The sequence below is a fragment of the Pan troglodytes genome, chromosome 14, assembly GCF_028858775.2.
Source record: "Pan troglodytes isolate AG18354 chromosome 14, NHGRI_mPanTro3-v2.0_pri, whole genome shotgun sequence".
Classification (NCBI taxonomy): Eukaryota; Metazoa; Chordata; class Mammalia; order Primates; family Hominidae; genus Pan; species Pan troglodytes.
In genome coordinates, this window is record NC_072412.2 from 27,372,776 (window position 1) to 27,400,658 (window position 27,883).

The 27,883-nt window shown below is 35.4% G+C and overlaps 1 protein-coding gene, 1 non-coding gene and 1 pseudogene across 8 annotated transcripts in view; all 3 read left to right on the top strand.

Annotated features, from left to right (window-relative positions):
- PAN3 (poly(A) specific ribonuclease subunit PAN3) overlaps nucleotides 1–27,883 on the top strand; it is a 157,255-nt gene that overhangs the window by 68,069 nt on the left and 61,303 nt on the right. For all 7 annotated transcript variants that reach the window (XR_010150628.1, XR_010150627.1, XM_009426786.4 and 4 more), the window contains one exon: nucleotides 14,325–14,472. Coding sequence is in view for 5 of the 7 variants with exons in the window: in XM_009426786.4 (XP_009425061.3) it covers nucleotides 14,325–14,472 (148 nt within the window). In the remaining 2 variants the exon portion in view is untranslated. The remainder of the gene's footprint in view (nucleotides 1–14,324; nucleotides 14,473–27,883) is intronic.
- On the top strand, nucleotides 8,634–10,074 carry LOC134808188 (elongation factor 1-alpha 1-like; annotated as a pseudogene).
- On the top strand, nucleotides 26,578–26,684 carry LOC112205333 (U6 spliceosomal RNA). The gene has a single exon (XR_002939228.1). It is a non-coding gene; the product is annotated as a U6 spliceosomal RNA (small nuclear RNA).

The following is a 27,883-nucleotide window of genomic DNA, read 5'->3' on the forward strand; positions in this document are numbered from 1 at the left end:
CAGACAAATAGGTGTTTGTTATATGCTGAAGGCCATCTTGATTTTTTTCCAGCAACTTATTCCTTCATGTGTCTCTTTTCAATATTACTCTTATTTCTCTATGTTGGTTACATCCTCTTAACTTATAAACATTCCATGTTTAAATCTTTTCTGATACTTGATGAACCCCACAACAAAGCATGCTACATGAGGAAAAGGTTCTTTGGTCAGTACATTTGGAAAACTCTGCGATACAATTTGGGAAATGGTTCCTACTTATTATGGTGACTACTTTTTCACCTTTTGTTCATCCCTTAATTCCCAATATTTTCCCTTTCCTTTTCACCATTCTATTGAAACTGTTTTTGATAAGATCGTCTAACTGACTTTTTTTTTTTTTTGAGACAGAGTTTCGCACTGATTCACCCAGGCTGGAGTGCAGTGGTGCGATCTCGGCTTACTATAGTGTCTGCCTCCCAGGTTCAAGCAATTCTCCTATCTCAGCCTCCCAAGTAGCTGGGACTACAGGCTGCACCACCACACCCGGCTAATTTTGTATATTTAGTAGATATAGGGTTTTGCCATGTTGTCCAGGCTGGTCTCGAACTCCTGACCTCAGGTGATCCAGCTGCCTCAGCCACCCAAAGTACTGGGATTACAGGTGTGAGCCACCACACGCGGCCCCTAACTGACAAAATTAACGGCATTCCTCTTACTTGCCCTCTGCTACAATTGACAGTTGACCATTCTTCTTTTTTTGAAACTTTTATTTTCTTAGCTCTTAGATTGTTATTAGTGGGTTTTTTTTTTTTTTTTTTTTGTAAGACTTCTTGGCCTTTGTACTGCCCTCAAGAACTCTGCCAAGCTCTGTCATTGACTGTTTTTTCTTTCACTCTTCATAGTGCTCTTCTGTAATCTCACATGTCTTCAATACTTCAGCTCCTTCCTAGTCACATTTGACTCCTGGATACTTTTTTCCCCTCCTAGTCCTCTGCACTCATTCTATTATATTTCTGGTTTCTTCTGAACATCTTCATCTCCATGACATAGGACTTAAAACTCAACCTGTCTAAAATGAACACCAAGTTAGGGATCCTACCCCTCTCACAGAGGCAGGGCGGGTTCCTGTAAAAAATAAAAATAAATGAATAAAAAATAAAATGAACACTGTATATTTTCCTTCAAACCTGTTTTTCATTTACACACATCTGTAGACACTCACTTATTCACAACTATATGCCACCATATATCTTGGTTATTGATATCATTTGGTGTCTAACTTGTGAGCTCTTTTTGACCCCTCACTTCCTTACCTGCCATATCCTTCAGCAACTAAGATCTGTTGCTGGTTTGAAATTATTTTTACTCTGTTAGTTATAATGTAGATCCACCTTTAATTCTTGCTTGGATTATTATATTGTGGTGTCTTAGCTGGTTTCCTGCTTCTAGTCTTCTTTTTCAAACAACTACCTGATTGTCTGATCTTGCCTCTCATCTTTGTCATTGGGGGAAAAAAGGTCAAAATCCCTTATGAAGGCATCCAAGCTGCTCCTTGCTCTTGTTCCTATTGAACTATTTGCGGTACCATGTAGCTACCATGAAGAGTTCCATGTTCTTGCTTCTCCTTTGACTATTCTTTTTGAACATTCACCTTGCTTGATGTACCCTTCCTTCTGTCTTGATTTAGCAAACTTGTCTTTTAAGATTCAATTCATACATACGGTCTTATGGCCTAATTAAACAGCATTAGATGTTTGCTCACATTGTCCTAGCACTTACCAGATTCTAATTATTCATTTATAGAACTTATCACATAAACTAATATCAATATACTGATCATGGCACATTGTAGATAATATATGTCTTTTGATACATGGATGTTCTGAGTTCTTGAGAGTGTGGAATTGGGTTCAGGATACATTGTATACCTGTGAAATGTCAGCCTGTGAACTTGTAGAACACAGTGTCTATGTTTTATGTCTTTCTTCCTCACAGCGCCTAGTACACTGCCTTGCACAGTGTCTTTTATATATTAGGTATTCAAATAATTAAATGGATGGACCTGGATTATTGATTAGCTGGATGAATATTTGACCTAATGTGTTCCTGAAATTTAATGCTTTACATATTTTTGTAAATTTTCCCTTGGTACAGTTTCATTAAATAAAATATCAACGTGGAAAACATTTGAAAATCTTAATGTATGTTAAAATTTATGATTAATACGGTAGGATTCTTTGTTAGAAAGAATATATCTAAGTATTATAAATTACTGTGGAATATGACAAATAGGTTTTACTGTTATATGGCTATGGATAGAAGATATGCATAAGTAGCAATAATCGTAGCTGTGTGAAGTAGTTCTTGCCTCTTTGGAATGTTGTGATAGTCTCACTTTCCTGTACTACTTATTCACTGACCTAAGTAAACATTTTTGCTCCTTTTAGGGACAGTGATAGAATAAACTAGGTGGTATGCCCTGTGATTATGAATTATTACTGTTATTGGAGCACTTTTACATGTAAATAACTTCAGATTCTTTTAAGTACAGGTTCAGTATACCTTATCCAAAATACTTGGGACTATAAGTGTTTCAGATTTTTTTTTTTTTTTTGGGTATGTTTGAATCCATTTAGTGGTTGAGCATCTTAAACCTGAGAAGACCTGGCCCGAAATACTGCATTGAACATTGACTTTGAGCATCATGTTTGAGCTCAAAAAGTTTCAGATTTTGGAGCATTTCAGATTTCAGATTTTCTGATTAGGGATACCTAGTTTGTAGCAGATGCACACATCCGGTTTTATTTTTAAGTGTCTTCTATTCTTTGGATACAGATTATCTTTTTATATGCATTGATTTTTTTGGTCTGAATTTAAATGTACAATCCATGTGAATTCTTACGATAATTCCATTCAGCGATGATATGCAAATGAAAAAGGGAATGGTGTAAGTGGTTTTATGATTTAGAAATCTTGAACTTTCTTAGAAGTTTTTTGTAAAAATTATACAGTGGTCCTTCTGTATTCTGTGGGATTGGTTCTAGCAACAACCTCCCCACCACCCGCAGATACCAAAATACTGGGGTACTTAAGGCATAATATTTGCATATAACCTATGTGCATCCTCCAGAATAGCTATTACAATGTAAATGTTTTGTAAATAGTTGCTATACTGTATTGTTTTTGTTTGTATTTTTTAAATTATTGTTGGTTTTTTTTACCCCAAATATTTTTTATCTGTGGTTGGTGGAATCTGCGGGTTCAGAACCCGTGAATACGGAGTGCTGACTGTATATACTACTGAAAAAAATCAGATACTATAGAAGAGTACGAAGAAGAAGGCAAAAATGTCCCTAGCCAGGTTACCACCCACAGATAACTTGTCTGATATATTTTAGTGACCATCTTTAGCATGTTTTTACACACCTGCGTGCATACGCATTCCCCCATTCCCTCTCAGGCATAAGGAAACTATTTTACATAAATAGCAATTTAGTTTCATTGCTGTTCTCTAGCTTATCTTTTATTTTTACTGAATCAGTAGTATAGGTGTCTCTTTTCATGTTTAATAAAAATATATCAACTCATAATTTTTAATAGTTATACATTATGATATGTTCCACAGTCCACATGACCAAATCCCTACTGGTAGATATTTTACTTATTTCTTTTTTTTAAAATACTATAATAAAAAAGTGCTGTGCTAACCTTATCTACTTGTGTCATTTTTCTTCTTAGCTTTAATTCCTAGATGTGAGTTTGCTAGATCAAGGGCATGCTTATTCTTTGCTTATTCTTCTCCCGTCTCCTCCCATTTTTCTCCTTCCTGCCTGCCTGCCTGCCTGCCTTTCTTTTTCTTTTCCCCTTCTCCTTCTCCTTCCCTTTTTCCTTTCTCCATTTACCACTCTGGAGTGCGGTGGCATGATCACAGCTCACTGTAGCCTTGATCTTCTGGGCTCAAGTCATCCTCCTATTTCAGCCTCCAGAGTAGCTGGGACTACAGGTGTGTGCTATCATGTATGGCTAATTGTTTTTAATTTTTAGTAGAGATGGGGGTCTTGCTTTGTTGCCCAGACTGGTCTTGAACTCCTGAGCTCAAGTGATCCTCCACCCTTGGCCTCCTAAAGTAGTAGAATGACAAGTGTGAGCCACTGCATGGCCTTATTTTTCGTTTTGATAATATTATCAAACTGTTCTCATAAAAGGTACACCAGGAGATTGTTAGAGATGTTTATAGTATTATCCATTTCTGGCAAACTTTGTAAAGGATGAGCTAACAACTGTCTTTGGAAATTTACATGTCTATAATTTCAAGCTGTTATGTACAGAGAATTGCTTTATGCTGAGATCATAAAAATTTTTGTTTTCCTCCATTGTAATGTTAAGCTTGTTACTAATTGATCTTCATTTGCCAGGTTCCAACATACACATGCTACTTTCCTCTTAAGATTGTCAAGTTATAAATAGGAGAACTTTTATTTAGAAGAATGCTAATATGAATCTTTTGGAAATACTAGTAATTAGCTTTCTTCTGCTGTCTCCACCAATTTTATCTGATTTAGAAAATTATATTTCCTTTATTGCGATGCTTAAATCAGAGGGCTTAGTTTGCTTCAGAAAGTTTATAAACTATATTATTAGACTAATTTTACAATAGTCATTGTATTTAGGTGTCACTTTTAACTTTTTTTTTTTTTAATTAAACTTTGCAGGTTTTAAATAGGTCAGTTTCTGACTAACCCAGAAGTTGAGTATATTTTGATAATACATTTTAAATTGGCCATATTTGTATGTGCTTGAAATAAGTGGAAATAACAATTCATTAAATAACAACAACAAAAAAAACCTCATGTGAACCTGGGGATTCTTGTTACCATCTGACTACTCCTTTCCATCTCCCTCTGTTCCTCTTTATCCTGTATTGCTTATTAACACTGGAGACTAGTAAAATTAGGTCTGAATTGGGCTGCTCTTTAGGTCCATGGATCTCATCTTTATTTTTTTTGAGACAGGGTCTTGCTCTGTCATCCAGGCTGGAGGGTAGTGATGTAGAGATGGCTCACTGCAGCCTTCACCTCCTGGGCTCAAGCAGTTCTCCTGAATAGCTGGGACCACAGGTGCGTACCACCACACCTGGCTAATTAAAAAAAATTTTTTTTTTTTTGTAGAGAGAGTGTCTCTTCTTGTTGCCCAGGCTGATCTCAGACTCTTGGCCTTGAGCAGTCCTCCCACCTTGGCCTACCAAAGTTGTAGGATTACAGGTGTGAGCGGCCGTGCCTGGCTGGGTCTCATCTTTTTATGTCTTTTTAGATCACTTTAACAAGGCAAAAAAAATTCCTCCACCCTGTCTTTCTTTCTCATTATTAGTACCCTCTCTTCTGCTTTTCCAGATAATTCACTGCTCATTGCTGTTGCCTAGTCACTCCCGGTGGCATGGATAGAAATAATTGTATTGGAGAAATATTTATGTAAAATAGACTGTGACTTGGTGCTTCAAAGATGTGGGCATTATCAAAAGGACAGTTAGTTGAACTGTGCGTGTGACATGATTTATCTTTTTAGGAAAGAGATTGTAAGGAAAGCACAACAAAACTTGAAAAACCGACTTTATTAAGAAAGTAGATTGAATTGCTCACAAGTTATTTGAAATGGTGTTTGTAGATCGCCTCTCTCCTAGTGGGTGTTTAATCTAACCAAAAAGAGTTGGCTAAACTTTATATATTGATAACTCAAAGTCAAAAAATTCCTTAATATTTTCAAAACATTACCACTAAATTTGTCTTCTGGCCAAGGTGAAAGAACAGAGATTAGACTTACCTCTCTTCAGAAACAGCTAAAAAACTGAACAAAAACATATGTAACAGCAGTTTTCAAGACATGAGATATCAGACAGTGAAGGACAGTGATCCCTGAGAGATGGAAAACAAATGAGGTGAACTTTGTGATTAACCCAGCTTACTACCTTGGGAGAGTTTCCCAACCTTGTACAGAAAGGGGGACATCAGGTGGAGCCTGCTGATCTGTCTGAATTGAGGAGACCAAACTGGAAGTCCACAGTGGCTAAGGTGGCAATACTATACAAGAAAACATACTGAAGAAGAGAGAGCTCACGTACAGAGAGAACTCTGGCAATTTACCAAGGAATCCCTCTTGAATCTTTAGCTGATGTGAATTCAGGATGTGAATGAAGAGGTTACCAGAGCTGGAAAAAGCAGTTGCCAAGAAGATCACAGTCAACAATTCTCAGATCTATACATGGCCAGGAGTAGTTCCTGTTCTCACTGGCCAACATGGAAAACTTTGTAACTCGTGAAGCACCAAGTAAGGCTAATTGGAAGCCATTTCCCTCAGTAGTGGGGCCAAATTAGCCTTAGAATAAATTCTTCCCTGGTTCCTCCTGACAAAACTTAAAAGCAAGACCTGGAAGAATCAAACTAATTTGTAAGCAGTTTAACTACAACGGAGAGCAAAGGTCAAGAAGATTTATAGGAATATGAAAATACCCAGCACCCAGCAGATAAAAGTCACATTACTTACCATGTAATCAAAAGTACCAGACAGGCAAAGGAGGAGGAAAGTAAGACCCATAAACAAAAGAAAATGTAATCATTCAAAACTGATCCAGAAATAGTTACGTGAAAACATCAACAATAATTATTATAACTGTATTTCATATGTTGAGGAAGCTTAGAGGAAAGATTAAACATGTTAGTACAGGAGTGAAACATATATACATAGATAAGAAATCCAAATCAGACTTTGAAAGTTGAAAGCTATAGTGTCTGAAATGAATAATATGTTTGATGGGATTAATGGCAATAGACATTGCACAACAGTTTAGTGAACTTGAAGGCATAGCAATAGAAACTGCCCCAGAAAACCACACGCAGAGAAAATGTGAGCCATGGGATAACATCAGGTGACCTAATATCCTTATAATTGGAGTTCCTGATGGGGCTGATGGGATGTGCAGAAAAAGTATTTTAAGAAATAATGGGCAACATTTTCCAAACTTGATGAAGCTGTAAACCCACAGACTCAAGGTGTCCAGTGAACCACAGGCAAAATAAACATGAAGAAAATTACATCAAGGCACATCAAAGAAGCAGCCATACCAAAAAACAAAACAAAACCATTTTTGAGGAATAACAATACCATTGGCTTTCTGTATCCATAGGTTCTGCATTCTTGGATTCAACCAATCATGGACCGGGGGAAGAAAAAAAACCCAAACACCAAAAAAATCGTACTACAATAAAAATAATACAAATAATGCCATATAACATTTATATTTCATTAGGTATAAGTAATCTAGAGATGATTTAAGGTATACAGGAGTATGCACCTATATGCGTAGACTACTAGGCATTTAATATGAGGGACTTAATTACCTGTGGATTTTGGTATCTGCAGAGGAGCTGGAGGAGGGTCCTGGAACCAGTCTCGTGCAGATACTGAGAAACCACAGAACTGATAGCTGATTTCTCACTGGAAATAATACAAATTGTAGACAGTATAACAGTATCTTTAAAATACAGGAAGGAAAAAAAAGTGTCACCCTAGAATTCCATACTTGGAAAAAATATCCTGCAAAAATGCAGTCAAATTGAGTGCATTTATGCACTCAGAAACTGGTAAAATTCAAACGAGGTGGGCAGTTTAGCTAAAATTATTGCACCAGTGTTTACGGTTTTGAAAACGTACTATGGTTATGTAAGATGTTACCTGTCATCAAAGAAGGTAAAAGGTACCATTTCTTGTGAGTCTCACATTATGTCAAAAGAAATTTTTTTGAAAAAAAAGCAAAAAAAAAAAAAAAAAAGGTTGGGGGATACTTCAGACTATTTGTTGAACTCTCACAACTTCGTAATAGAAAATTTAAAAATGCATTAAAAGTAGTCAAAAAATGTGGACACTTCAAAGAAGATATAAAATGGCAAATAAGTTATTTGGGAAATGCTAATTAAAACCACAGTGAGATACCACTACACACCTATTAGAATGTGTAAAATGAAAAAGACCAACCAAAGTATGTATTCCTGAGTACATAGAGCAACTTGATCTCTTATACAGTGCTGGTGGATGTAGTAAAATAGTACAACTAGGCTGGAGTATCGCTTGAGTGGCTGTAGTGAGCAATGATCTCTCCAGTGTACTCCAGCCTGGGTGACAAAGCAATACCCTGTCTCCAAAAGAAAAAAAAATAAAAAATCACAACTACTTTGGAAAACAGTTTACTAACTTAAAAAGGTTATATATACATACGTATTATATGCCCAAATCATTCACTGCTACGTTTTTAACCAAGAATAATGAAATGTGTATTTGTTTACAAATGAAACGTGTATTTGTGTACAAAGACTTGTGTACAAATCTTCACAGCAGCTTTATTTGTAATAGCCAAAACTTGGAAACAATCTAAATATCTAATGGATGAAAGGATAAACAAATTATAGTATATTGATAATGTCGAATACTAGTAAGCAATACAAACGAAGTATTGATAGATGCAGTGAAGTGGATCAATCTTCATGCTGAGTGAAAGAACCCAATCAACTTTTTTGCAACGAGTTTGCCACCAGAACACAGGTGTCATGAAAACTACCCCTAACAGCCAAAATGGGAAGAGACTTTTATCAACATTGTCTTCATTGGACACATAGATTCAAGGCAAGTCCACCACTACTGGCCATCTGATCTACAAATGTGGTGGAATCAACAAAAGAATCATTGAAAAATTGGAAAAGGAGGCTGCTGAGATGGGAAAGGGCTCCTTCAAGTATTCCTGGGTCTTGGATAAACTGAAAGCTGAGCATGAATGTGGTCTCACTATTGATATCTCCCTGTAGAAACTTGAGACCAACAAGTACTATGTGACTTAGCATTGATGCCCCAGGACACAGAGACTTCATCAAAAACATGATTACTGGGACATCTCAGGCTGACTGTGCTGTACTGATTATTGCTGCTGGTGTTGGTGAAATTGAAGCTAGTAGCTCCAAGAATGGGCAGGCTGGTGACCATGCCCTTCTGGCTTACACACTGGGTGTGAAACAACTAATTGTTGGTGTTAACAAAATGGATTCCACTGAGCCAACTTACAGCCAGAAGAGATATGAGGAAATCATTAAGGAAGTCAGCACTTATATTAATAAAATTGGCTACAATCCTGACACAGTAGCATTTGTGCCATTTGCTGGTTGGAATTGTGACAACATGCTGGAGCCAAGTGCTAACATGCCTTGGTTCAAGGGATGGAAAGTCACCCATAAAGATGGCAGCACCAGTGGAACCACACTGCTTGAGGCTCTGGACTGCATCCTCCCACTAGCTTGTCCAACTGACAAGTCCTTGCGCCAGCCTCTCCAGGGTGTCTACAAAATTGGTGGTATTGGTACTGTGTCTGTGGACCGAGTGGAGACTGGTGTTCTCAAACCCGTTATGGTGGTCACCTTTGCTCCAGTCAGCGTTACAACTGAAGTCTGTTGAAATGCACCATGGAGCTTTGAGTGAAGCTCTTCTTGGAGACATTATGGGCTTCAATGTTATGAATGTGTCTGTCAAAGATGTTTGTTGGGGGAGTGTTGCTGCTGACAGCAAAAATGACCCACGAATGAAGGCAGTTGGCCTCACTGCTCAGTGATTATTCTGAACCATTCAGGCTAAATCAGTGCTGTCTATGCCCTTGTACTGAATTGCCACACAGCCCATGTTGCATCCAGGTTTGCTGAGCTGGAGGTAAAGATTTATTGCCATTTTGGTAAGAAGCTGGAAGATGGCCCTAAATTCTTGAAGTCTGGTGATGCCGCCATTGTTGATATAGTTCCTGGCAAGCCCATGTGTGCTGAGAGCTTCTCAGACCATCCTCCTCTGAGTTGTTTTGCTGTTGGTGATGTGAGACAGACAGTTGCTTGCTGTGGGTGTCATCAAAGCAGTGGACAAGAAGGCTGCTGGAGCTGGCAAGGTCACCAGGTTTGCCCAGCAATCTCAGAAGGCTAAATGAATATTATCCCTAATACCTGCCACTCTAGTCTTAATCAGTGGTGGAAGAATGGTCTCAGGACTGTTAGTTTCAGTTGGCCATTTAAGTTAATAGTAAAAGATTGGTTAAAGATAACAATGCATCTTAAAACCTTCAGAAGGAAAGGAGAATGTTTTGTGAACTACTTCATTTTTGTTTTTTTTCTTTTTTCTTTTGCATGTGGTAGTTTTAAGTTACTAGTTTTTTAAATCAGTACGTTTTAATGGAAACAACCTGACCGAAATTCTGTCGCAGAATTTTGAGACCCATTAAAACAAAGTTTAGTGAGAAAAAAAAAGCCAGGTAAAAAATACATATATGTGTATGACCCATTTATGTGAAATTTTAAAAAATGCAGACTAATTCATAGTGACAGAAAGTCTCAGTGGTTTCCTGGAGACTCGGGGGCAGAGAGCAGAGAGGGGTGGAAAGGAGAGAGGGGTTTAGAAGAGGCCTGTGCAGACTTTAGTATGATGTTTATGGTCATTATATTGATTTGGGTAATGGTTTCCAGGTTGTATATCTGTGTCAAGAGTTACCAAAGTTTTAAGTATGTGCAGTGTATTACATGTTAATTATATCTTAAATAAAGTTGTTAACAAAAAGTCACCAGGTTAGGTTTTCATTCAGAGGATGGAAAGATTACTGATACCAATTTACAGAGCCCTTAAGATAGCTAAAGCAGGCCGAGCTCTTTAAAGAGCTGTCCAATAGTTTTATGAGTTTACTATGTGATTAAAATAACCCTGACCAGTATTAAGGAATATTAGTTTCTCATTCATCCCATCATTGTATGATAACAATTTTTTTCTTATAGGCCTTTTTGGGCCATATATGCAATGAAATGTTACATATCTTATGTTCTGTTATCATTCAACAGAAACTTCTTGTCTTTCCATCTAATTAAAAAAAAAAAAAATTAGGCCAGGTGTGGTGGCTCACGCCTGTAATCCCAGCACTTTGGGAGGCCAAGGTGGGCAGATCTCTTGAGGTCAGGAGTTCGAGACCAGCCCAGCCAACATGGTGAAACCCCGTCTCCACTAAAAACAAAAATTAGCTGGGTGCGGTGGTGGGCGCCTGTAATCCCAGCTACTCTGGAGGCTGAGGCAGGAGAATCACTTGAACCCGGGGGGCAGAAGTTGCAGTGAGCCGAGATCACGCCACTGTACTCCAGCCTGGGTGACAGAGTAAAACTCTGTCTCAAAAAAAAAAAATGATAATAATTACAACAACATTTAAGCTAACGGTCAGGATTCTTGATTTATTATATTTGGGTCTAGAAGGTAGCAGTAGGGATCATTTTTGAAAGTTGGGGGATGATGTCATTTTGGAGAACTCACTATATAAGAAGCACTTGGTTGTTTTGGACATGAAAATTGGGGGGCAGGCTGGGCACAGTGGCTCACGCCTGTAATCTCAGCACTTTGGGAGGCTGAGGTGGGCAGATCACTTGAGGCCAGGAGTTTGAGACCAGCTTGGCCAACATGATGAAACATCGCCTCTACCAAAAATATAAAAATTAGCCAGGCTTGGTGACACACACCTGTAATCCCTGTTACTAGGGTGACTGAGGCAGGAGAATCACTTGAACCTGCGAGGCGGAAGTTGCAGTGAGTGAAGGTTGTGCCACTGCACTCCAGCCTGGCAACAGAGTGAGATTCTGTCTCAAAAAACAAAAAAAAAAACAAAAAAAAAATTGTGGGGTAAATTTGAGTGTATGAGAATCTTAGACTATTGAATGAACATTAATTTTTTAAAATGTCCACTTAGAACTATTTAAAATATAAATGTAAATTAGGGTTTTAATTATGAATATAAATGAGTGCATATCTGTATATTTTACAGAAACCAAAAATTTAATATTATAGAGAAATATCTGTCTTTAGGAAAGGATTATTCAAACATAGGGCAGGGATAGTAAAACTTTAGTTTTTTTTTATTTCTATTTTTCTTATTTATCCCAAACTCCTTATTGTTGTTGAAGTTAGTCAAATAATTTATATAACTCAAGTTCTTATGTCATCTAATCCTAGATAAAACCTTTGCCTCCTACGCCTGAAAGAAATAGGTTCTTTTCTCAACAGGTATTTCATTTTAATGTGATACTTGTTCTAGTTACCAGTTTAGCCTTATCTTTCAAAAAATTATTCTTAACATGTTAAAAATATATACCTATGCTATTTTTAATAGATTTTATAGTTTTAAAAAAAGATTTATATTTTAAACCAGTAGAAGTTTTAAGAATGCATCTTTATTGTTACATGTTATTTTAAAGATTTTTATCATGAAAAAGTATTCTAGGTAAGGTCTTAATGTCTGATTTTTAATTTAAATGTATCTGATCATTTTCTGATCTGGCTACAATTAATTTATATTATCTATTAAAGATCTTTTTTGTGTGCTGTTGTACCTGAATCTTACATAATTATTTTTTCTGCCATTTAAATTATTTTATCTTTAATCTCAAGTGCTCACAGTTGAACAAAACAAACTCTCAAACCACCAAATCAAGGAATACTAAATCAAGAAAGGAAGGAGAGTTTTAGGTCATCCTTTTCAGTTCTTAATTCAGATTCATTGTTGAGTAGGTTTTGGCATCCGTGGTTATTGAATCTGTAGAAGTTACAGTGTTGTATGTAACTCTTAATAGTTAGGTTAATTTTAATAACTTCCACTCGTACATATTTGGAGGTCCTTTATAATTTGTTATGAAAGGTAGAATGGACCTTCCCCTCTTTTTTCCCCTTTACAGGGTCTCAAAAATAATAAAAATACTCTTTCAAAATAATAATGTTAGAGAAACTCATTTTTGAAATTAGTCTGTTATTTACTGTAATTATAGGATATATGTGAAATAGAAACTGGGTAATACCTGCTTCTCAGGAACACACTAAAAGTATTCATATTGTGTATTATTTTCCTTATGTAATTTTGCTGTCTCCTGGTAATCTTGCGTAATCCTGAAGTCCACGTCTCTAGACATTTTGGACTATTTTATCAAGATATCAATGGCTTTTATCTTGACCCTCAACTTCTAAGATTTAGGTTTAACTGGGACATACCGGCCCTGACATACTTTTCATTCTGTTGGTAGCCATTTGTTCCCTTATAACTAGGAAGATACTACATTAGTAAAATGCAGTGGCTGGTTTTCTACTCCAGAAATCAAGGAATTGGCCATCTGTTTAGAGAACATGCCACTGTTTTCGGGAATGTTACAGTTGGAAATTTTTTAAAAACACATTTAAGTCATAAAAGAGGATTTTTTTCCCCTTTGGAAAATATAGCCTCAGACCTGATTATACTTTTTCAGAAATTCATGCCTTAGATGTGGCAGTAAAAGATTGATTCTGTAGTTCTAGTGTATTTTAATTAAGCCCAGATTTAGCATTTGTTCTATATTTTATCACTTTTTATTTAACTTTAGCTGGCACATAACTGATAATACTCGTTTTGGAGTTTACATTTGGGTTAGCCTGGTGACTTGTTACCTTCCAGATCTAGTATTTTGAACTCTTAACTCATTCAAATTAAATAGGGAAGTTGTTCTTTCTGCCTCCTGTGGAAATTTAATGTGGACAATATTATATAGACTTTTTATGAATCTTATGTATAGTTTCATATGTTCTAGTATTTCTTAAAGCTAAAAATACCATGCCACTTGAATATATAAAGAGTTGTAGCATAGTACCACTGTGAAAAAGGTGTTTTCCGTGTAATCTCATAGCCAAATATTTTTCAGTGTAACAAGTCACGCATGGTACTGCGTGGGCATTAGGATCGCTTTAGTTTTTCTTATATCTTGATTCCTCCCATATTTGCCGTGTTTTTAAATGTTTCTCTAACCTTTACTTTGTTACTTAAATACATGATACCATATTATTAGGGAAATGTTTGAAGTACCTACAAAAAAGAAAGTGATTAATTTTGGAAGAAAGGCAGTTTTGACCTTTATCTTGGTAGAAGTGGTTTAAAGATACTAAACTTGAAATTTGTTGCTCAGTTTTGAGGTAATCTCAACCTCCCAGTTCTCTAAAACTTAGTAGTTTGGTAATGATGCATGCTTGATAATAAAGACAAATTTTACACATTACTGAGGTTAAAATTCTGCAAATGAAATGATTAAAGTCTTCAAATTTGATGATCAGATTTCCTTTAAGAAATATAATTATGACACACCAAAATATGGAACCGAAAACACTTGTTAATCCTTTCAATAATGTATTTTACTTAGTAAATAAAGCACTGTGGAATATGCCTAGTAGATTCAATGTCTTTTTTCGGCTTAAAGTGTGTTAACTTACTATATTTGATTTTTAAATAGACACCAAATCCTACTGCAAGCGAGTTTATTCCTAAAGGAGGATCAACCTCCAGGCTGAGTAACGTGTCCCAGTCAAATATGTCTGCCTTCTCTCAAGTTTTCTCTCACCCATCCATGGGAAGCCCTGCTACTGCTGGATTAGCGCCAGGTAAGTTTAGTAACTATTTCCAGTGAGTTCCAGATACCATGTCTGTAAGCACCATTTACTATTAATTTATCGGAACTGAAATTGTATACTTGAATGATTCACATTTGAACAAATTAAGAGCTTTATGTTCTAGTTTTTGGTACCATAGGCCAAATGTGTAGTTGAGAATTTTAAAGCAAAATTTAAATATGAATGAAATTACATATAAGAATTTTTATATATAAAACTCACAAAAAAATTTAAAGGGGAAAATGGTTATTTAGGAAAAAAATCTATCTTTTTGTATTTCTCTATTTTTAAAACTTTGTGCTGTTTCACTCAAACTTATAAAGGCATCAGAAAGAACGTGAATATTTATGTACATATGCCTCAGAGTCCTCCTTTTACATTAAATTTCTAAAAAATAATTTAATCATTCTACATCTTTAGATGGTATTCCCTTTCAGATATTTGATTATAAATGCTATAGTAGTAATTTTAAATTGGGTAAAGTATTATAAACAGTAGTAGGAAAAAAATATACTACATGAGGGATCATTGCAGTAGAGAAAAACACTTTTTAGTTATCTTCTGCCCATAATGTACCCATAAAGTGTACCCATAATGACAGAACAATTTGGGCAAATGTGCTTGTACTCCAGGAGTCCTGAAGGCATAGTTCAATGTGACCCTTTGAGAAATCTATGATTCTTTGCAGTCTTCATTTTTATCTTAAGAATTCATGCAGATTTTGCATCTGCTACTCCATAATGTTTATTTTAATATAAAAATATTTAAATTTTTAAAATTAACATCACTTATCCCCACTGCTGTGTACCTTGATTTGGAAAGTAAGGTGGTATGCACAATCATATTGAATTCATAGTAAGTGCTGAGCAGATTGGTATCTTATGTTTGTCAAATGTTTGAGTTGCACACACAAATTATGCTTCTAGAACCTATACAGGAAAATCATCACTTGGTCTTGGACATTAAAAAAAAAACAGAAATAAAATGAAATATATACACACACTAAAACAAAGCCAAAGGATATATCTAGATCAGCCAGGAACTGGTACTGTCTCCAGGGCTTAATCTAATTAGTAAGTAAATCTTTGATTTAAATACTCATATATCTAATTCAAGGACCTCTTTGGGAAGAAAAATGGGAGAAGATAAAGATAACACAGTGGAGCAGAGCATCTGTTTTAGCATTAAAGTATCAGAGTACTCAGATCTTAATAACCTTGTGTTGCTAAGGATTTTGTCAGCGCCTCATTTCCCCACCATTCTTTCTCTTACTACCCGTCTCCCTTCCAACTCCCCTCCCACCACTTGTTCCCTTACCTTTTCTTCTACTTTGGTTTTTTTCCAGGTTCAGTTAAATTTGTAAGCATTTTCCTTTCTTCCCTAGAGAGCAGTGTCAGAATTGAATATCTCTGGTAGCCTTAAAGTTTTATTGTAAGTAATATACTACTATGATTTTTCTCTTGTTGAGGTGTGTTCACATTGTTTACATGAGCATAATCTGCAAATGAGCTACACATCTTAAAATTTCTTAGGCATTGTCTAGACTTCTGAGCAGTGTTGTAATTCAACTTTATATGTCTCTTTCCAAAGCATCCACAATAATGGGATCCATATAGCAATCAGAAAACTTTGGCCTTAATTACATGCCAGTTTATTTTGGCCTAACAATACTTCCTTCCTCATATCAGAAATAAACATTTTGTTAACTTATTTCATGAAACTAATTTAGACATGCCATTCAAAAAAAATTAGCCTTTTCAATTGGAGGAGTTAAAAATATTAAAGGGAATTTTAAATTTAAAAACATTCAGTTTAAGAAAATCCATTAATGCTTATGGTATAGGTATAAGCTTATTTGGAGGTAGGTATATTCATTGGTCCCAATTGGACCTCACAATAGAAACTTAGGGTGAAATTAATTAATTTAAAAGTTAAATTAGCTGAAAATCTATTCTTCTACATAGCCCTAGCATTAAATGGTTATTCTAGCTCCTCTTAACAATGAAAGTGATCACTCTCTGGAACCATTGGAAATAGGTCATTATATCATATGAAATGTATTCTTGAATTCTAATGACTATTATTTTAAAAGTGCTCTTCATTCAGATGACAACTCAGTTAAAATATTTTTCAACAATGATGAATTATTTTGCATTAATTATTTTTTCTGTTTGGTTATTGGTTTAACACTCTGGAGATGAGCAAAGAAAAAATATTTAAGTCTGCCTTTCGGAAAAACCATTGTACTCTCAGTGTCTTCCATCATTTCTTACCTACAAATGTTGTTTTGTTTAAGGAAGGGTTCTTGACATTTGCCGTGTAAGGTTATAGAATAAATAAAGAGTTTATTTACCTACGGTAATGGTGATTTAGTTTATTTTTAATTCTTACTGTCTATTATAGGTGTAACTCATTGATTTTAGTTACAAGTTTTTAATTTAAAGTTTCTATCCCCAAAACTATTGCCCTCGAAAGTATCAAATTACTATAAAATATGAAACCTTAAATACTTTGACACTTATGTAAACTAGGGTAACATCATTTTCATTACGTATAGGAAAGTACATATCTAAATATATTTTTGACCAAATATATTTGTCAAAATTTTTAGGCCAGTTTATTTTGTCCCAATATTTGAGCAAAGTTGAGTGGATATTAAGAGTGGGTTTCCTCAAATTATGAGGAACAAAGGCATAATGCCTGGCACAAAGGAGACCCTGAGTGAATCACATTGCTTCTTAAAAATCTGTTTTGATCACTTAAGAAAAAATAAGTCATGTTTTTGGTATATGTCTCAATGTAAGAAATAAAACTTTATACAAATATTTGAATTTACTCACAGCTAATTAGGTTTTTAAAAAGCGTTAAAATTTGTGACATGTATTTCTATCAAATTGTATACACACTCATTTTTTAATTTAAGGAATCAAGGATTTATAGATACAGTTTTGTTATGCACATTGAACCTATGAACAATAGCTACATTTCTAAGTATCTTTTGTGAAGTTAGTTGTTTTAATGATACTAAAGATATGGCACTTGGGCTTGTCTTTGAGAATCCCTCCAGTTATGCATATTTTTATTTATAAATAGACATTTTTCTCTGGCAACAGCTTTTATTATTCTCTCAGAGGTTCACAGCCTTCCAAAATTTAAGAACCACTTTTTTTTTGTTTTTTGTTTTTTGTTTTTGAGACGGAGTTTTGCTCTTGTTGCCCAGGCTGGAGTGCAGTGGCGCGATCTCTGCTCACTGCAACCTCCACCTCCTGGAGAACCACTGATTTAACACAACTTAAGACTAATTTCCAGAGTGTTATACAGTAAGAATACTTTTAAGTAACACATAGCCTAAAGATACATTTTTCTAGTAGCTCTGGCTTAGGCAGAGGGTTTTTTTGACTAGATCTCTGGAAACGAAGTTATGAATGTGCTTAATATATGAAATAATAGTTTATACTTTAATTTTTGTGCCATGAAAAGTGATTTTTTTTTTTTTGAGACAGAGTCTCTCTCTGTCTCCCAGGCTGGAGTGCGTGGCTCACTCCAAGCTCGGCCTGCCAGGTTCACGCCATTCTCCTGCCTCAGCCTCGTGAGTAGCTGGGACTACAGGCGCCTGCCACCGCGCCCGGCTAATTTTTTTTTGTATTTTTAGTAGAGACAGGGTTTCACTGTGTTAGCCAGGATGGTCTCGATCTCCTGACTTCGTAGTCTGCCCGCCTCGGCCTCCCAAAGTGCTGGGATTACAGGCGTGAGCAACCGCGCCCGGCCGAAAAGTAATTTTATCATGAGAACTAATTGCTGAGTGTCCTTTTTCATCAGAATTTTCCCGAGTATTTTTAATAGTAGACATAGTTAACTAAGTCTTCGTGTACTTTAGGTTTAATTACCTCAGTGTTAACAAATTTACAGCGTCACAGTGTGTTTGAAAGTGACTGTAAGTGCAGCAGGAGCAGCACACATTTCTGCATGGTGTTCTTGTGTATCATTTGGTGGTTTAGTGCACAGTTGTGTCTCAGGAATTGAGCATCTCTCCTTCTGCTTAATTATCATGTGTGGGCCCTTAGGAGGGGCAGAGATGAGTTCTTATATTTGCAAATGTCATCATTAATTTATAAATGAGAAAATGAGTCACAGTGATTTTCAGCATTTGTCAATATTCATTCCTTCAAGATGAAAATAGTGCAGTTTTTTTTTTAATCATTAGATATGTTTTCTTGTAAATTATTATTACTTTAGAGAGAGTGTCTCACTCTGTCGTCCATCCTGGAATGCAGTGGCATGACCGTAGCTCACTGCAGCCTCCAGTTCCAGCTCCGGCGCAAGCAATTCTCCCACCTCAAACTCCTGAGTAGCTGGGACTACAGATACATGCCGAGTTAAAAAATTCTTTTTAAATTTTTTTTGTAGAGACGAGTTCTCAGTGTATTTTCCAGGCTGGTCTCAAACTAGCCTCAAGTGATCCTTTCTCCTCAGTCTTTCAAAGTGCTAGAATTATAGGGGTGAGCCACCTCACTCAGCCTTTGTTGCATATTATTAAGGCAAACTCATATGATTGATATGGGGGAGAATCATCTAATTATTATACCAAAATTAGCATTATTAAATAATTGTATTCATTTATTACCAAGTTTATTTATTGTAGGTTTTTGGGAAAATAAATCCAAAGAAAATTATGTTCTTACATCCAGTTTTTTAAAAATACTGAAAAGTCATTTCTTATATATTCCTGAGGTTATGGTGCCAAATTGGTGGGTAAAATTGTCTAATACCCTTTTTTTAAATAAACATTTTTAGCTTGAGAAATATGTGAGGGAAAAAGGGAAGGGAAAGAAAAAGGGGAAATTAATATTTGTCGTTCTTGTTCAGAAATATCAAAACTTTTTATGAATGTTGTAGACTAAAAATAGTTATTTACTCTTATAATGTTGAAGGGTTGGGATAAGCAGATCGTTTTCAGTTTTAAAGTTCTGTGCCAAAAAACAAAATTCTGTGATTGATTAGCTCTATGGCATTTCATATCATAGATGAGCAAATGGAGGTATTATGTATTTAAATTACATAGTAGTTGGATTAGGCAATAACATGATACTGGTTATTGATTTAAGTGGAACCTTTGGGATTTACATAGTCCAGCCTTGCGCCAATCTAGAGGTGGCATTTCTGACAGATTGTCATCTAGTCTCTGCTTAGTCATTTACAGTAATATAAGGAATTCATTAACTAACCAAGGCAGCCAGCCCAGTGTACATTTTAACAATTTGAATACAAAAGAAAACTCAGTCTTCTGCTAAACCAAAGTCTTGTCTCTCTTCCATCCACTTGTCCTAGTCCTCTCCTTTTTTGTTGAATGGGAAAAAAAAAACTTTCCAATATGATATATAGTTCTTTTAGTTATGTTATTCTTCAGACTAGTTCTGTGTGTGTCCATATAACTGATTTATTTGTAAGACAGACAAGATGGCGTCAGGCAACCGGGGAGAAGTATTATTCAGTTCAACGAATTGTATAGGTCCAAAATTGTGAACTCTTGTAAGTCATAAGGAATGGAACACTAGTGTGGGTAAAATTAAATCCACAGATATGTCTACCTAGCTATATTACTACTTTGGTATCCAGCTAAGGAGTGTACCATTGGGAAAATAGGAAACTCTTTGGAAACTGTTCTTTTTTTGGGGAAACAGGATGAATGTATGGTCTTGAAGATGGTGAATATCTAAGCTCAGACTTTAAATTTCATTGTGTGTTTTAGGGCTCTACGTTAAGTCTTTCAAGGCACAAAAACTCCATAAGCTATTGCTTTAGATTATTTTGTGTTTACTAAGTGATATAATTATTAAAAATAAAAATTGTAACCATATTTATATGGTTCTTAAATATCACCAGTTTTAATAAACATAACAGATTTTCCTTGTAATTGTTTCTCAGAAGTCTACTGTTAAATGGATTCTGTGGGATAGTCAAATAATTACAGCTCAAATTAATTTGATTTCTGTCTAAATTGAATTCTTCAAATTAGTTTTGTACTTAATATCAATAATGGTAGTTTGGCATTAAAGTATCCTTCTAATTAATTAATTAGATTTCCTAAACATCTCACAAATTGCTTAAGAAGAAGGGACCATGCCATTTCTCATCTAGTACAAATTTAGGTATAAATGGTGTTTAATAAATGCTTACTCAATAGATAAGGCTTAATTTTTGTCTTGGAAAATAATTTTGTAATTGTTAGGTATCTCTTAAGTACAGTGAATTTTAATTAATAAACATCTTTGAAGAACTTCTAAAAACTGCAAATGTTCAAGAATATGCAGGTGAATAGTCAAATGAGGAACAGAAATGTGCCTGGTGAAAAAGTTTAACAGCATCAAAACTAGACACTGTGTGTTTTGAGATGCTGAAGCACTCTTATAACCAATTAAAGTATTTGTATTTTTAAATTGCATGTTTCCATTCTTTGTAACTACTTTGTTTTTCAGGTATATTCAGCAGATTCATTCAGATCTTTCCAAGTTATTTAGTTTGGAGATTGCTTTCTACATTAAAAAACAAGTAAATTAACAACTATTTTATGATTAAGATGAGGGATCTCAAGGTTTTTGTGAAGTGGACCTTTTAATTGCCCCGTAATGAGGAGCTCATCCTAGAAGGAAGCTCCTCTGTGTATGCATGTGTAAGGACAGATTGTGATGCCCCTGGGAAATTTACTAACAGTAGAACTGTAGAATCATAACAGGGTTGGGAGTGCCTGCTGGCTATATTCCCTTCTCAGTTGGGAATTTCAGGAAACTGAGGCGAGACGTTTATGGCGCAGAGAGGGATGTGGCTGCTGCAGCTGGCTTGGAGACCTGTCAGGTAAGGCTTAAATAGCTACCAGTAGATAATATTCTACTGGTTGTGGAATCCCTGGTTAATGGGTCCTGATAGGTATAAGAGTTCCTCTTGTGAACTTCCTGTTTAAATCTCATTGAATTGGCTATTTTGTCCCATAATTAGGGGGTAGGGGCTGGATGGGAGTGGGTAGGGATTTCCTTTAACTACGAGTTACCGATCCAGTGATCTACAGCTGCAGTGAAGTCTCTTGCTGCTCTTGGACTGCTTTCAGTGTATTATGACTCGATTGCCTTTAGAACATGGTACCAGTTCTACTGAAGCAGCTATGTGATTTTCAGCATACCGCTTGGTTTCTGTGTTTTAGAGTCTTCAGTTCTATAAGAAGGTAATAGTAGATGATTTTAAGTCTTTCTAATCTAAAATTCTGTGTTTTTGAGACATGGAAATCTGTAGAAGCATAGAGGACCGTAAAGAGACAGAAATGAAGACAGTGGTGCGAAGTAGTAAAAAGGGAAGGATAACATTTGTACTAGACTTAAGAAAGATTTTAGAAGGCATATGGACTTCTTGACATATTCTGTGTAAATAGAAAATCTTCCCATGGCTCCCTTTGTTTCATAGGTGGAGATGAGGGGAGTTTTGTTTCAGCAAATGTAAGATTAGAGTCTGGGGTGAATCAGAGTATTGTATTGGTTCTGGATGAACTGAGAAGCAGAGAGAACAGGTGTAAATAAATGCCCAAGAATATTTCTGATCTGTTTCATAGCTGAACGTGGAGAGTTAGATGTCGATCTTCCTTCCACCTCCTTCTTTAGTCAAGTAGGTTGAGAGCACCAGGGATCGTTTTTTCTTCAACCTTTTAGCTCAGTGATAACCAGAGCAATGTGCCTACTCAGAGAAGTAGTATTTGGAGAAGATAGTATTTGTGTGAATAAATTTACTGTTCTGTGTGTTACATGTCTAGTTAGGAGTGGTCCTCTAATTCTGTAGGAATGAATCAGATGGTTGTAGCCCCTTCTGTTTCTTGAATTATCCTTTGATTCTTCTCAGCTTGACCATGAAATTCATCTTTTTCTTATTCTTACTGCCTTTCAGATGTAGTTACTCTAGAGTAGGGCATGTAGGTAGGGTCTTAGTAAAAGGAGAGGAATTATAGATGTGGCCTTTTTCAAACCCCCAATGCACATAGGCATGTAAATCCTACTCATAAATGCCTGCAACAACCTAGATGTGGGTTGCATATTTATTATGGTAATAATGTTTAGTTCTAAAATTTTCAGTCACGAATCTCTTACATATTGATATGTCTGAAATAAGATGTTTTCTTAGGATTTCATAAGCACTTTTCTATATTTTACATGTGGTTGTCTAGATTTTAGCATGGTATTCCTATACATAGTAACTAATAACTAGTAGTCATTTGGTGGGGGTACCTTTGAGAAAACAGTAAAATTAACAGTAAACAATAACATTAAGATTAAATATATTAACATCCTATTGATGTTAATTGGTATTGGTGTAAAGGGTGTCAGTGTATTCATCAGCTGCTCTCTCAGCCATAGTTAAGATAGGTCATAATCTTATTGCTCACTGTGTGCAAGGTGGTGTAAGTTAAACTGCCCAAACAAATAGATCCAAAATGTAATGACATGGCTTAATATGACAAAAATGTATTTCTTGGTTTTGTAACACTCCAAGGCAGGTGTTCAGGTTGGCTAGGATGCTCTTCACATAGCTTATAAGGGACACAGGGGAAGAGCTTCTCAGCATCTCTCAAGTGAGCTAGAAAGGAAGGGGAAGAGCATGAAGGAGCAAGAATGGGAAGATGGGATGACCCAAGCCTGGAAGTTTCTCCTATGATGACTTTTGACTAAAATCTGGACTTAAACTATTTTAAGCAGCTTGGCTACATTTCCCAGCCTCCTTTAGAAGCAAAAGTTTTTAACAGTTGATCCTGGTTATCTCATGAATATACATTTGAGATATTTTCTCATTTGCATCTTTTGTAATGACTTTAAAAATATCACCAAAGCAGCTGCAATAACTGATTTATCTAGCGTCAGGGGAAATGAATCTTTCCAGCATACTTGAATTTTTTGGGTATCAGAAGCTTACAGTTTTAATTGTCAGAACTTTATATTTTCCAAAATTTTTCCATAGTACTCTCTGGCTTAAAACAAAATATAATCTTATTTATTGATGACTCTTGTTCAACTATATGTGCCTCAGTAATTGTATTGAACCAGAATACACTGACTCTTTACATATCCAAGTTTGTAGAGGAGTTTATTTCAAGTTATGTGATTACTTAGATTTGTTATTCTTTCCACTGGTCTTCTGCTCCAATGAATTAGTTATAACTTTTTGAAGGTAAGGTCTTTCTCTTGCTTCTGACTCTCTTAAAGTGCCTGAAAGTAGTGCCTTGAATGGCCATAATCTGGCAAGCTTACTTTGATCATTTTTTTTGTTTTTATTGGCTTTTTTATTGGTAATTCTGTTGTGCTGTTCATGACAGTGATTCTCAAATTTCAGTCTACCAGAATCACCTAGAGGCTTGTTAAACTCCAGCATTTGCGTGGTTCCATCCCCAGAGTTTCTGATTTAGTAGCTCTGGGTGAACCAGGGAAGGTTTGCTTTTCTAATGTGTTCCCAGGTGTTGCTGATGCTGCTACTTGTCCTGGGACTTCATTTTGAGATTGACTGCTCGATTTAGAACTTTTGTCATTCTTATCTCCTCTTTCCTCTTAATCTCCCTTTCTCATCCTCCTCCTAATCTGCTGAGAGCTAAGAACACAAAGATATCTTTTAGTACCTCTTTTTTTTTTCTTTTTTTTAAATGAGAAAAAGGCTTTGAGTCAAGGACTTGAATTGTTTCCTGTGAATAAGGTACATGAGCTTTATATTATCCTTTGGCTGAGGCTAGTATCACTTCATTTCTGGTTAATGTCTGTGTTCTGAATAACTAGAGTTATTGTTGAATTCATGAATATAGGAGTTGCCGATGCTTAGTCATGAATAAATCTGGGAAACAGGGATTCCTTCCACCTTGGTAATGTTAGTGAGACAAAATATAAATTAGTTACTATAACTTTTAGTTTTTCAAGATACTTAGGAAATGAGTAGCATAAGTACTGTGGCTGTTTAAAATATAAAACCCTCAAGCAGAGTTCCATGGATGGAAAAAAAAAAACAACCCTATGGCTGGAACTAGTAATCAGATATCTTTTATTTACATGTTACACTTTAATATGTATGTTTTTAAATTGTTACAAAAAAATCAACTAAATTGTTCACATGAGAACATGTCCTGGCAAAAAAAGAAAGAGAAAATAAGAGAAAACAACTAAATTGTTGTTAATGTTAGATAAATAAGAGGCACTTATTGATTCAACCACAGTTTTCTTGAGATCAACTTTAATTTTTGTTTGTACTTTGGTGGTAGCTTTTTTCATTGGAAAGAAATCCAAAATTAAAATTACATTGTTAACTAAATCTTACTTTTTTGTGTGAATTTTTGTAATTAATTTTCATAAGTCTTGTTTTAGAGTAAGTTTCTTGTTTGTAAACAAAACAACACAATTTATCACTATGAATGAAGGACACCATTTACTCAAACATTCACTACCACTCAAGAAGAAAAACATGGTTCTTTTCAACCAAAAAAGTTAATTTAGTAGCTAACACCTTTCTTCCCTCTGTTTTGATGCTTCGTTTAAGTAAGTGTTATTATTTAAAAGATTGCCACCATTGTAGAGTCTAGGGAGATCCCATCATTTTAGATCATTTGGCCAAGTTTGGGGACAAGCAGGTAGGTTACTGTTTTGTTTCTTCAAACATAGAGACCAAAGTAAGTAACCTACTATTACAGGCCAGTGGGTAAGATTCCTACTAGTATAGTTAAAACCCTGATGCTGGTTTTTTAAAATATGTTGAATTATTCATGTTTTTGGGATTTAGGCACTGCACTTTATACAATCAATATTCTAATGATATTTGTTGAATTAATTAATGACAGTTCATCTAGAAATGACACCATTAATACAGGCAAGACTGAAGTTATGTCAAAGGGAAGATTACTATGTGTAGACCAGGAAAACAAAGTAGTTGTGCAGGCTGTGATCTCCATCAAATATTGAGGACTGTGCGTTTGATAAAACTCAGGTTAAATTCATCATATAAATTGACATTATGTGCCTAAGTTTGGTCAATAAGATTAAATACATTTTATGAGAAAGCTTTAAGGTACTTAATTATTTTGTTAATGCTTACAGTATTTCTAATACCAGATAGTCTTAAGTATCTCTCATAGATAGATATTCCGCCAAAATGAAGTAGGATTATATAAATTAGTTGATGAAATTCTGTAGTTATTAAGGGGAAAATCAGAGATGGAAATTAAGTTGCAATTATTTGGGTTAGATCCACATGGCCTCTATTAAAGGTGATTTACATGTAAAAATAAGTCTAGGCAACACAGCATGACCTGGTCTCAAAACAAATAAACAAACAACAACCATAGGCAGGTATGGTGGCACACACCTGTAGTCTCAGCTACTTGGGAGCTTGAGGCAGGAGGATTGATTGAGCTCAGGAGTTCAAGGCTGGAGTGAGCTATGATCACACAATTGATCTCCAGCCTGGGCAGCACAGTGAGACCCTGTCTCTGAAAATGAAAATAAATAAATAAATAAATCTTTTTAGAGTACTTCGAAATTTGTCATTTTATTGCATAATATAAAGAGATTTTGTACTTTTAATCAGTTCATGGTGTTATAATTGAAATGTCACTGTTACGCAGTCATAAGGTAAGCATTTAGCACTTTTCCTTTATATTTACCCAAAAGTGAAAACCAGTTCTTGTTTACTTCTCAAAAAAATGAAAAAGAATACTTTATTTGTAATATCTTTGTAGTCTCATTCACAGAATTCCTAATCCCCCGCAACCCGGAGGCTGTAAAAATGAGGATAAGGGGTTAGAAATTTCCAAGAAGTGACTGTTGTTAAGATAGACATTGAAGGACAGCAAAATAAGAGTAGAATTAGGTATCATAAAGAGCATAGTCTTTGAATCCAAGGTTCACTTTACCCCAAATCTAGATGTTGGATACTTCAAGAGTAGAAAATTGTTCTATCACATCTTAAAAAACTGTTGTTTTAATGGTAGCTATTGATTTGACCCACTTTAAATGGGATATATTATATTTGCATATAGAAGATGAAGCTCTAGTAGCTTCAACGTAAAAAAAAAAAAAATCTTTGAAATGTATGCTCACTTTGGCAGCACATATGCTAAAATTAGAACAGTACAGAGAAAACTAGCATGGTCCCTGTGCAAAGATGACATCCAAATTCATGAAGTGTTCTGCATTATAATATTTTTTTAAAAATTTATAAAGATTAAAAAATAAAAAATTTATGAAATACTGTATGGAGAATTTAATTTCCATTGGCATAAACACAAATGATATGCACAAAATTACATATACATGTATTAGGAATCACATTAAGTGTTTAGATAAGGGATCTGTTAATTTGAGTTCGAGGGTGAGCAACCCTTATCCAAAAACTTTTTTTTAAAGACTCCCTTTTATTATGTTAGGCTAAAATTGTAACCTGTTGACAGAAAATAACATAACTGTGATCTATGGGGAAATCAGGCCTCTGTGAAAATAATGATTTGTGAGTGTACATATTCCCCATCAATTTTACAGAACAAGTTTTTAGGTTAGATTCACTATAAAACATCTGAATTTACAGATTAGAATACTATTATCTTTTTTTTTCTTGAGTAGCTTAATAGATATCCAGCATGTAGATTGTTAAACTAGAATACGAAAATTTTAAATCAGTAATTCTGAAAGGCAAATGTATTGGTATAGTTAGGAAAATCATGGGTAGTAACTTCAGATGGTTGCTTTTAGTAATTCTTTAAAAAGTGGAAAAAAATTATGTTAAAAACCTCATATAGAGGAGAAGGGATTTTTGTGATTTGCTTAAGTGCATTTTTTCCTAATATTTGGAAATTATGACACTTTTTTTTTTTTTTTTCAGGCGGAGTCTCACTCTATTGCCCAGGCTGGAGTGCAGTGGCATGATCTCGGCTCACTGCAACCTCGGCCTCCTGGGCTCAAGCGATTCTCCTGCCTCAGCCTCCTGAGTAGCCGGGATTACAGGCGTGTACCACCACACCCGGCCAACTTTTGTATTTTTAGTAGAGATGGGGTTTCACCATGTTGGCCAGGCTGGTCTCAGACTCCTGACCCCAAGTGATCTGCCCACCTCGGCCTCCCAAAGTGTTGGGATTACAGGCATGAGCCACCATGACCGGCCTGGAAATTAAGACATTCTTATTAGAATTGTGGCTTATTTTGTTTGGAGGAAAAGTATATTGTGTAGCTGTGTGCATTTTTTTATGTTGCAAATTAATTTTGTGTTTGAACATTTATTCCTTGAGGAAGCTTTAGAGGTACCTCAGGATGTCATAAAATCAGTGTAGAAATTAAAAAGGCTTTTATAGTTTCACTGGCAAATATCAGGTTTATAGTCTTTCTAAAATCTAATCTCCCTGATG